The following is a 12,147-nucleotide window of genomic DNA, read 5'->3' on the forward strand; positions in this document are numbered from 1 at the left end:
CCATTTTTAAAGGCTTCTCTTCTTGAGTTCCAGAATCACTCCTTGTGTTTTCACTCTGAAGGAGTGACAACTATGGACAGCTATAACGCGTTTGCACACCTTCGGACAGAAATCACAGAAATAACAACATTTATGCAGTATTCATGTTATAACATGCTGTACCAAAGCAGGGGATCCACGTCTTCTTCAACTACAAAGATAAACTAATGACCTGGTATAGAGTTTGCAAAACCTCTGCGGGGACAAAGATGTTTACATTCTGTTTCTGAGAGACAGTAGAACACCAACTATGGTGTCTGTTGTGCATTGCTATGCTATTTGCACTGCCTGTGACCTCCTGCTCTTTGTCTCTGCTCATACTTTAGTGTTAGATGTTGATGTATTTCTATTTTGCTAAGACAAAGAGTTAAAAATAAAATACAACAAGACCTGACAGCCCCCGAAGTTGTCACACTCTGTTTCATCTGTTAGCTGAATTTCCGAAAACAGCTTTTGTGTGCCGCGAATGGATGCGGCCATCGTGACGTGTGTGTCCATGTCCATGTGACGGTACAGTGTGTGTTTTACATCTACTTCTCAATACAAAGACGACAGTTCCTGAATTTACTGCAATGTAGAATTATATCTCCCAAGCGAATGCTTTTAAGAATAGAGATTGTACTCAAATATGGCACAGAGCATTTACTGTCCTCTCTTTGTGCTTTTTTTTTTTTGTTATGTTTAATCCTACAAGAGATTACGTTCTTTTTTTTTTTTTCCCTCCCGAGGGCTTCTTCCGTTACACTCACTGTCGTTTTCTTGGCTACTGCAGAGAGAGCTGCTTCCCTGCACCCCTAGCAATTTCTGACATTTGATAAAATGCTAGGCAAATTGCTGTACTTCAGCTCACAAGCCGCATTTTACAAGCCCTGATGATAGCATGCTTTTATGATTGAGCAGAGGAAGTGTATATCAAATGTGAATATGTCCCGATCTTGTTTAATTATCCTGCGGGTGCAGTCAAAGGTGACTACAAAAAAAGTATGAACAAAAGACACCAGATGTGGTTCAGTCAAATTGCTTTAAGACTCAGAGTTCATGGCTTTGCCAGGAGGAAAGATAAAGGAGGTTAATGAGAGTATTTTGGTATATTCACAAAGGGGTTTGACCAAATTGGAATTGACAGGTCAGGCATTCATGTGATATGATTTTCCACATCATCCCTTACATTTATTTCTTTAGGTCTGTCCTGTTTTCATGTGAATTCCTTGTTTTTTTTTTTCATTTTTGTAATACTCATGTGATTAGGTTGACTATGTTTCTACTCCGGTAATCCTGCCGTTATGACAACCGCATCCCGCTTTTTTCCCCCCATTCTGAATGCCGCTTACACAGGACTTGTGCGATTGCACCCTCGGATTGATGCATCACAGCGGTGTTGTGTTTAACGTGTATGTCTGCCGTCACTGAGCTCTTTGTCACAGGTTAGTCAGAGGACTGCACACCACTGACTCACTTCAGTCTGTTTCCACTTGTTGTTTATAGATACCTCTTTGGCATCGCTATAACATAGAATCTGCCCAGCTGTCCAAGTTGACATTTGGCTCGCTGAAAGATGACAGCTCCAGCACTTCAGCTGCTTGGCACAACATTTTAGATCAGCCTATCGTAGATCTGTCGAGCAACCTTGAGGCCGGGTGCGCGCACACAACCAACACACACAAACACACACACACAAATAGTTCAAAGTTCATACTTTCTGCGTCGTTGCACTCCGCCACTGTCGTAGTGGAGTCTTTTCACCTTTTTCCCTTGGAGTCTTCTGGAATCAAGTCGCCGTTAAAACCAGTTTGTTCCCACTCGAACAGGAGAGAGACTTGTAGCAGAGCATCCCTTCCAAAACAAGAAGCTGCTGTGTTCCCCAGCATGAAGCGTCCATGTTGTTAATAAATGCAAATTCAGTCCCCGCGTCATCATCACTTACGTATGTATCAAGAACAAGTCCACCTTCAGTCCTTCAGTCTCAAGCTGAGAGCTACCAGGAGGTCCCTGCGCTTCAATTTAGCTTTTGAACTGAAACCTAATACTATCGTTGAAAAAGGTGTCATACTTTTGCCATTAAATGTTAATAGCATTACTCTTATGGACGGGATGTTGTAGTTGAGGTGATGGAAAGTCTCACTTGCTAATTGGCTGACAATGTTTCTGTGAGAGCGCTAGCAATGGATCTGCTGCACTTTCTCTCTGTCCTTTTTATTGAACAGGCACAGAGTTGTGCCAATGACTCGCACCCTCTCTGTCTGACGACGTGCCACCTGTGGTTGACGTTTGCTCCTGCAGGTTGTTACTGGAGTAGAAGCTGGATGTTTCCGACATTGTTTTGGAGATGCTTCGGGACGACGATCCGTTGGAGGCGAGGTCCAGGGATGAGTTTTGTGCTTGTGCTCCTACAACAGCTCCACCGGGCCCCGGACTGGCCATTGCTGGGATCTTGCTCTGTGCCGTTTCTTCTTCAACCAGCATAACAGTGGACATTTGGGTGTCTGTCCTGCTGGTCTTATAAACGCTGGTCTGAGTTTGAAAGTAGCGTGTGGACTTCAGTTCCAGGCCTTCATATGAACCGTGAGGCACACATGGGCAGCAGCGGAAGGCTTGCTTGAAACCAGCGCGAAATCTGTGAATGAAAAACGTAATTATTCTATGTGTTAATGTTTACGTGTACATTTAAGTCCTGCCCAATCAGGAACCTGCAACAGCTGGTACTGACATACTGATGGCTTCTATTAAACAGAAAATTTGACCCAGAAACACAGCTAATAGACTGATATGTGGAAACTATTGCATGTTTACGCGTCAAAATGATTTTATAACCTACTGGAAGTTCCCTTGGGCCTTTACCAGTCACATTAATATATTAATGTGACATTTAGGGGAAATAAACGAGGAGTCCTTTTTAATTAACGCTAAATATCAAATGTCTCGATGAGTCTTATGGATGAAATATGCATAAATGTGAATGTAATATTTTATCTGGCAGCACAAAGACTATTGGAAAGCGGCCAGGACAGGACACAATGGGAGAGGATTTATTTGAAGCGATCAGGAGTGTTGCTCAATCGTCTTTATTTTGGTGTAAAAAAATCCACATTGAAGGGCAGACTATTGATTTTTTCTCAGTTTGAGAGAAGATGGATGATGCTCTGAGTGCACGTCTGCCTTTCTCTAGGACGTGTTTTCACTCTGACTTCTAGTTTAAATAATGGAGAACTTCTTTAATGGGAAGTGATCTGAAAGGGGGCACAGGAAGCCTCTCAAATGCCTGATTCAGAAGCAACAGTGGATGATGGATGTGTGTGTGTTTCTGCATGTGTGAAGGACAATGTGTGAAAACAAACTCCCCCTGAATTACTGTTATGGTTCGGTTCAAAGTTATTTTTAATACTGCCATATGTTTCACACATACGGAGGATTGAAATAGTGTTTCTCAAAGACACACGATGCAAAAGTACAAAAATCATAAATAGTATCACAGACAACAGCATGTTGGGATGAGGAAGCAAAGTTATTGCGAAGTCCCGAAAAAAAAAAAAAAAGGTCACTTGGTTTTTAAATTGACAGCGAAAAAAAAAAGTAGATGCAGAGATAAACAATTTCCTTTTTTGGTGTTTCAATGTTTGGTTAAAAGAAAATTAAATAATAATGGGCTATTCAAACTACTTCAATGTTGTCAAACAAAGAATAACATCATTGGACATCCAAATCGTTGCTGCCATGGGTGTATTTAAAGAAAAACAAACAGCAGAGGCAGTAAATATACTTTAAGATGTATAACACATTACTTAAAATTGGCGCTAACTAAATTCCAGTTTAGTTCAAATTCAAACATTTACTTTGTCCTCATTACAGTCCAGTGCTCTGCCAGACTGAAAGTTTTCCCCTGTAAGGAGACGTCTCTCAGCTGTACCCAGGCCCCGCCACACACGGTGTAGTTAACAGGGGCCAAAAATAAGATCTGATTCAGCTATTGCATTGCCAGCATTGTTTGTATCATGAGATCAAGTAACTGATTGTCCTGATCTGGAGTCAGTCTCTAAGCTTGAAGTGCTTCATAAACAGTACCTGGCAGAAAGAGTGTGAAACACTATTGAGTAACAACTTGTGACAAAAAATTGTATGAGGACAAATGAATAGAATTGATTAAAGTGATCCAGAAAACCCATACTAGCTGGTGACCAGCATGAGCAGTGTGATTCTGTAGCTACTTTAGCCAGTTATTTGGAAACAAATCTAATGATTAATTGTTTTTTTTACGATACTGCAACTTCTTGCACAGCATGTAATCAATAACGCTGCGCCCTTCACTATGTGGTAAATTGTGTGCATGTGCCTGTTTTAAGGTCATTTCTGCATGTGTTGTACCGTGCAGTGGGGGCAGAACCCAACAATCCTTTGCGGCTGAGCTTCTCATGATTCTGTGTTGTAAGAACAGTTGTAGAATGTTGTTCTTGATGTGTGACACTAACCTGCACCGTTAGATGTCGGAACGGGGGTTGCACCCTGAGTTTAACTGTTGGAATTGTGAAATACGCCCCCTGGGTTTCTCCTGTTTATGGTTGTCGAATTAAAACCGTCTTCTAAAGAGCATCATCCCGAGAACATTTTATCCTTGACTCCTTGTGTTACTTTGCAAAACCGTGGCTCGCCACAATATGATGATGCCTTTACATCCTGATACATGCACTGTATGCCACTTTCTCCAGACTTCAAAAGAACAGTCTCAGGACCACTGTTCTTGGATTGGGGGCCAGAGCAGTTTTTCTTAGTTGCTGTGTGGATCTCCATCTTCTTCTTCTCCTTTTGGTTTTTCCCTTCAGGGGTCACCACAGCGAATCAACCTTCTCCATCTCACCCCTATTCACTGTATCTTCTTCTCTCGCACCAACAACCTTCATATCCTCTTTCACTAAGTCCTCTAGACCTCCTGCCTGGCAGCTCCATTTCCAGCATCTGTCTACCAATGTTTTCACTATCCCTTCTCTGTACATGGCCAAACTATCTCAGTCTGGTGTCTCTGACCTTCTCTCCAAAACCTCTAACGTGTTGTTCCTCTGATTGATTCATCCCTGATCCTATCCATTCTTGTCACTCCCAGAGGGAACCATAGCATCTTCATCTCTGCGACCACTAGCTTTGCCTCCTGTCTTTTCGTCATTGTAACTATTGCTGTCTAGTCCATACAGCATCGCTGGTCTCACCACTGCCTTGTACACCTTTCCTTTCATTCTGGCTGATAGTCTTCTATCACATAGTACCCCTGACACTTTTCTTCACTCATTCCAACCTGCTTGGACCCGCCTCTTCACCTCTTTCCATACTCTCTTTTGCTCTGGTCCATGGTGATTCCTGTTTAACCTAGTCTGTCAGCCTGTCCATCACCACTGCAAACAAGAAGGGGCTCAGAGCTGATCCATGATGGAGTCCCACCTCCGTCTTGCACTTCTCTGTTGCCCCTAGAGCACACCGCACAACTGTCTCACAGCTAGCATACATGTCCTGCACCAGTCTAGAAAAAGTGGCTGTGTGGATCCCTGTACTGCGGATAAAAATGTGCTGGGGATGAGATTTTGCAGCAGTGCTTTAGCTATTCTAATTCCCAATTACATCTGCCCAAAGACATGAGAAACCAGTTGAACCCAAGTTGAATGATACTGTTCAGATCTTATGTTGTGAGAAATAGCTGGATGAGGTTGAAAAGGTTTGCAAAACAATCAGATATTGCTTTCTCGACTACTAATGGCTTCAATTTAATCAATTTATTCTGATGGGCAATTAATTTGTGACTGTGACTGAGGTTGCTCACCTCTCGTTGAGGCAGCAGTAGATAATAGGGTTGTACATAGTGGAGCTCATAGCAAGCCACATGATGGCCAGGTAGACCTGCTGGAAGAACTTCTTCTCAGCCATGTAGGGGAAGAATTGGTCCAGCAGGAAGAAGACATGAAAGGGTAGCCAGCAGATTGCAAATGTGCACACCACCACGATCATCATCTTCACCACCTGCAGAAAAAAAAAACAAAATATGTGACTGTGCAACTTTTATTTCATATACAGTTTTGCTTCGTCACCCCATTTATTATGGATTCCTGAGACAATACTGAAATCTTGTTCCTAAAGTTCTGTTCAGACAAAGCAGCAAGGCCCAGTGTGGGTGAATAAGATGAATAAGTATAATCAAGAAAATTAAATAATAATTATTCCAACCCAGTGGTTTTCCTGAACATCTGAAGTTTTGTCAAAAAGAGTCCAAGAAATGTAGGTGTTGTCTTAAAGTGTTAGGGAAATTATGAATTTGCTATCAGTAGTTGTGCATCTTCACCACGTGTTTAACGAAAAGAGCTCAACATTTAACAATTTAAAATCTAACAAAAACACAAATCTTAACAAATAGCAGGTAGCGTAAAATGTGAATGAAAGTGAAGATTCTTCCACGCTCTGCATGGTTTTATCTGACTTTGTACAGTTTCTCAACAACTTGCTTTTGTGGTAGTGGCCAATGCGTGAAGGTGCACATAATGATAGTTAGATGGATATCATGAATAGACAACATTATCCTCTCTTACATATTCAATGCTCTTGCATGGGATAAACACAAATAAAATGGTTACATTTAATATTTGGACCACACTAAACAAAATACAGAAATACAGTATTCATTCATACAGCTGCTTAGAGTGGGGAAACTCCATGATGATAGTCATAATGGCTCTATCAATAAAAATTACTCCATTCTTTCGCCAAACTACAAGATATATGCACTGTCAGTAAATATGTGAAACAAGAGTGTTGACCATGGATACTCAAATTTGAAGTGCACTTAGATCGTGATTCCTTAAAATCAGTCTCAATAGTTCCATCCTATGTATATAGACATTTAATATTATAGGACTGGAGTTGTGAAATTATTAAGTTATCATAATATAGTGCAGCTTGACATCAACACAGATGGCAATCTATATAGATCGACATCACTCAACCCGCTCAGTGAAACTAAAGGGAAATATATTTAAGTGACGCTGTATTATTGTGTATTGGTTTATATACTTGCATTTATTGGTTAATAAATGTGTTTTGCTTGGCTTTTGAGAGACAGACCTCAAGGGTATTTGTATCAGTAAGGGACAAAATGAGTACAATAATCTTATTGCTCAGGCCATTAAACTGAAAGCACAACTGGATTTATTTTTATGTCCAGTGACGCCCTCTGGCTCAATAAAAAATTGTTGTTTTGTGGAAATTATAATTTTGTGACAGAGGACTGGAGTCACCGATCACAAAATGTTACACAACTCATTGCAATCAAGTGCAATGTTATCGAGATATTACACAATAAATCTAGCATTTACCGAATTGTGAAGGTTGGAAAAAGTTTTAGGTGAAGACCTAAAAATGTAAGAACTCCTACATAACATCCTTCTGACGACAAACCCAGTAATCAATAAATAAAGTCATGTTCTCATGAGAATCTCGTACAGAGAAAATTTAAGCGAAAAGAGAACAAAACGGGAATCAATTAAATAAATTCACAAAGACAGACATAATGGTGGAACCACAGCTGTCTTGTTGAAGCGTTGTAAGATCCTGTTTCATGTTTTAGAATAAAACATTTCCTCAGAGGAGTCTCTATGGACCTGGAGCACAGCGGCAGAATTCACCTAAAAGTTGGGTCTCAGCAGACAAATGAAAAGCAAAGCATGTTCAGAGGAGGAAAATATGATAGAGGAAGACCAAATAGAAGTATGGGAGTGCAAGTTTTCAGCTAGCAGTGGTGAGCTGACATGAATTGGTCCACTAAACTGCACCTTACCTTGCGTTTGGCAGTCAGCTGCTCCTTGTAGCGGTCCAGAGAGTCTCCAGGGATCTCGCTGGCCCACAGGGTCAGTCCCACAACCAGATAAGCGCAACCCATCACGAGAAGGGGGAGGAAATAGATCAGGATGGCCACACACACAAAGTATCTGTAATATAACACACATAGACACACACACAATCGCGGCTTAATTGTTCACATCCTTCATAATTGACTTCATGACTCATCTATTCGCCTGCTGTTCCAAGTCCTGAAACAAATCGGAGAAGGGAAAGACAGAAGCACTGAGGAACCTGGAAACTTTAATGATCATCTGTTGAAGATATTAATGTCCCCCTCGCTGCAGCCATCTGGTTGCATAAGACACACAAGAATATTACCAATTATAAAAAAAACATATTTTTCTGAACGTACGTACGTACAAGTGTTCCAGACTAGACCCGTTGTAGAAAAACAAATTCATGGGTGAAGATGGACGGGATTGTAAACCTAATTTCAAGGTAGCAAAACCAGACTCAATTTTCTCATTGACACGCTAAAAGAAAATGAAGAGGAGATTCCTTAATATTAAGCTCTTTCACTGCCACATAGAGTGAATGTGTTTGTGTACTAATCTATCACAGACCCGGTTTTATAACAATAGTTAGTCAATAGTAGACATTTCCAGTTTGGCCTCTATACCAGTGAACTGGTGGAATCGATTGGAGAAGATTTCATACTTGAAATGATTTAAGAGAGTGGCAATATTTGAAGTATGGTGTTTTATATTCAATCACCAGAGAGTTTGAAAAATCAATCAGCAATAGATCATGCCGGTTGGTTTAAAACGGTCCTTTCCGTCAAGCACCAAGATAAGTTAACTCTAATACTACGCCCAGAATTTTGACCTTTACACCACAATAGATCAGGAAAAGAGGCATGGATGCTTCTTTTCGCTCCTGCGACCAGTCCTGCCCTTTTGGATTTAGTGCACTGTGACACCTAATAGTTTTATTGTGGTGGTCAAATGGTGTGAAGAGCACAAGCTTAATACAAATGTATAAACCAGCGAGATGTGGAAATTAACCACTGCAAAAGCTTTCACAGAAATGATGAAACCTGAGCTTTAGCCACATTTATTTTGTGAAGGGGTCCGTTATCTATTTCCCAAATAGACATAAGATAACATAAACCTTATTAATCCCCACAGGGGAAATTCCTTTGTCACAGCAGCAGAACCGCTATAATGTCAAAAAAAGGAAAATAAACATGAATATAAATGTCAATAGAAAGACATCCATGAATAAATAGACAGCAAACAACTATAACAACAGCAGTAAAAGGCACAACCAGAACCAAACGACAATATGAATATAGTGACAAAAATAAATAGCAATGAATAAAATAAATAAACAAAAATAGGCAGGATGTGTGCGGGCTGGGACAAACAAGCATAAGAGAGACAGCAGAGTTAGGACAGGACACGTGAAAGGGTGAGGTTTTATTTTCTAGCATTTATTCTTCTAAAAGTAAAGGTACTCAACCCGCTTGCATGTTTGACAGGATTAACTCATCATTTTCTCTTAAACTCCCCCATGTATTTTTTGTTTCGGATCTTATTTATACTTGCAGAAATTTGCAAGATCAGGTTTCTAAAACAGTAGTTGACTTACGGGCTTTTATTCAATATTTATTTTGCGGTTATTAGAAACACTTTTAAATCATGTTCAGTGCTGCCAAGCCTAATGTAAATCAGAATCTTACCTAGCAGCAGCATACAGGTTTCTCAGTAGGGAGTGAAGTCTAAAACAGAAGCTTTTATCATTAGCCTGCTGTTCAAAGGTCTGTAATAGTTTTGGCTTCCAAGCCAATTGAACATATAAGAGTCTGTCTCTCAACTTCCTCTCCAATAACTGCCTGGGGATTTTAAACTCTCTGAAGAATAATCAAACATGACGGTTTCAGAATTGAGGAAATGTAGGCTGCTCATTTATAACAAGCGCACATTCATGCTCTCAGCTCCAAGTAATGAGTGTTTCTGTTAATTTGCATTTCGTTCTATGCATGACCTTGGGTGTGTTTGCATTCGTGTGCATTAAGATGTGGAAAAATTACATTATATCACCGGGCGCTGGGTGTAAGGGATGTTTAACCATGTTCATCAAGAAAAACCTCCTGACTCAAGCATCCACACAGAGACGAGATGTCTTGTTTCAATTCTGCAGATGAGCCTCTCAGGCAATTTCCTCGGTTATTTACAGAAAATTATGTTAACACCACTAAACATGTAGGAGCTCTCATGGACTCTTACTGAGACATGGATATGCGGACACACAAAGAGACACACATCCACACATACATGCAACACACTCAAAACGGAAGTTTTACAAATCGAAGGCGAGCTAATATTTGATATTTTGAGTGCTATTCAGATTGTTGTGTAGCCTTAAGGGATAACGCCATCACACTATCGGAACCCAGAGCTAGAAAACACGGCCGTAAAAAACCTGCCAACGATGATTTTGCAATTTGTTTGCGGTAGGAATAAATACGGTTTGACAAAAAAAACAAACAAAAAAACAGACACATAATTTTTCGAAATAAAACAATAAATTATCCCCTCCATCGACAAGCAGCAACACCAACCAACACGTCACCTATTTAAGCATCAGCTTCTTATTGACTCCTTTTTTTCTGAACTCTTTCGATCCATTAATTGTTGTTAACCTAAAGCATGAAAGGGACATAACATAAGCAAGACCATTTGCATTCATGTAAAATTCTCTGTATAACATAATAGATGTTTCGATTTAAAGTTTAGAGCTTCTGTTTGTTACAATGCAATATGTTGCTCTAAATAAGGAATCTAGAGAGGTCACAGAATGTAATAACAGCATTATGTCGTTATTTGCAATAGAAATTGATTTAAATCATGATAGTGACACATAAACGGATATGTTATTATATAATATAATAAATAATATGTAGTAAAGCACCCATTTTTTGAAATAAAGAGCTTATCCCTTAGCGTGGCAATACCATTTGGTGCCAACAAAACAAAACAAACGTCACACTCCCATTCCAAAAAACAAAATGATTTCTCTGTAACGAGACAAGCACTTACTCTGAATGAACACAAACAACCCAAGAAATTCATGTGAATTTGACACTGCAGTTGTAATTTTGAAATAACCGAGCACTTCCTGTAGGCATGCATCTGCCCAATATTAAGCTTGTATGCAGAATTAAACTCAAACTGTGCAGTTTTTAAACAACGGGAAGAGACACTAGATCTTCCCTCTTTAATTTCTGCACAAAGTGTTACCATGGGCAACTCCACAAGATTAGCAGGGAGAAAATCAATTCTCGTGCATGTTGCTGTCTTTTTCCAGCCTCTTCTAGATTATTAATATTTTTTGAATGACAACTTTTACTCATTCCTGTCACCTAGTAGATGCCGTACATCATGGAGTATTAAGATTTACAACCAGCTGTAAACCCCACATACATCAATGCAGATTGTGGTCGTCGGTTAAATCGTCGTTGTCCATTTCTGACAACGACTTTTCCATCGCGATCATTTTACTTCACCTCTGGGTTGATGTCGTCATATTCACCTTCCAGCATGAAAACACAGCAACCATAGCTTCTGCTTTCACGACTTCACACTTTGCTCTCCACTCAGTTCCTCCAGAGCTCAGAGGACGTTGTCCCTTTCCTTCAGGTGGACCTGGACCACGATGCAGTGAGACCTGAAGCTGCAAAGGGTTTAAACTGCTTCCGCTCCAGACAGCAGCTTTGGAAACTTGATTACAATATTTTATACTTCCTTGTAAACTTGATGCTTTTGAACGCTTGAATGTTTTTATGTACTGTAATGAAAATATTATTATATATTAAATATATATTAAATATATCGCTAAAAATACCTGCAAGAGGACAGACATCGAAGCCACTAAATAGTCGTCATTATTCCTCTCACGGCCGACTCTTTTGGGAGGAGGGATAGTCATGTAATTTTCCGGATGGATGAAACAAAATGTGGGGGGCATCAGTGACACCAAGCCTGCAGATCGCTTCATTGCTAGATTTCAACAGAAGCACACAAACATCACTCTGAAGCAGATGATTTGTAATGACTCCTTCGCAATATACTGATCAGTGACGATGATGAGGAGCTGTATTGCAGATGGAGCGACTGTATGTTTGTCCGGCAGATCACATTGGATGCAGTGTTAAAGCTTTGTTGTTGACACACCAAAAGTCTAAAATTCAAAATGCAATTCTCTGCAGATGAAACGTTACCATTTTAATTAACTGCA

General features: G+C 40.1%; 1 protein-coding gene across 1 annotated transcript in view; it reads right to left on the bottom strand.

Moving 5' to 3' along the window:
• Positions 1-701: 701 nt before the first annotated feature.
• tacr1a (tachykinin receptor 1a) overlaps positions 702-12,147 on the bottom strand; it is a 34,221-nt gene continuing 22,775 nt past the window's right edge. The window contains exons 3-5 of the mRNA XM_086169317.1: positions 7,844-7,994; positions 5,840-6,036; positions 702-2,653 (exon numbers count right to left, since the gene is read on the bottom strand). Coding sequence (XP_086025443.1) covers positions 2,233-2,653; positions 5,840-6,036; positions 7,844-7,994 — 769 coding nt within the window. The 3' untranslated portion in view covers positions 702-2,232. The remainder of the gene's footprint in view (positions 2,654-5,839; positions 6,037-7,843; positions 7,995-12,147) is intronic.

Source organism: Fistularia commersonii, chromosome 22 (assembly GCF_037954325.1).
Source record: "Fistularia commersonii isolate RoL2024-O1a breed Wild chromosome 22, RoL_Fcom_v1.0, whole genome shotgun sequence".
NCBI classification, from domain to species: domain Eukaryota; kingdom Metazoa; phylum Chordata; class Actinopteri; order Syngnathiformes; family Fistulariidae; genus Fistularia; species Fistularia commersonii.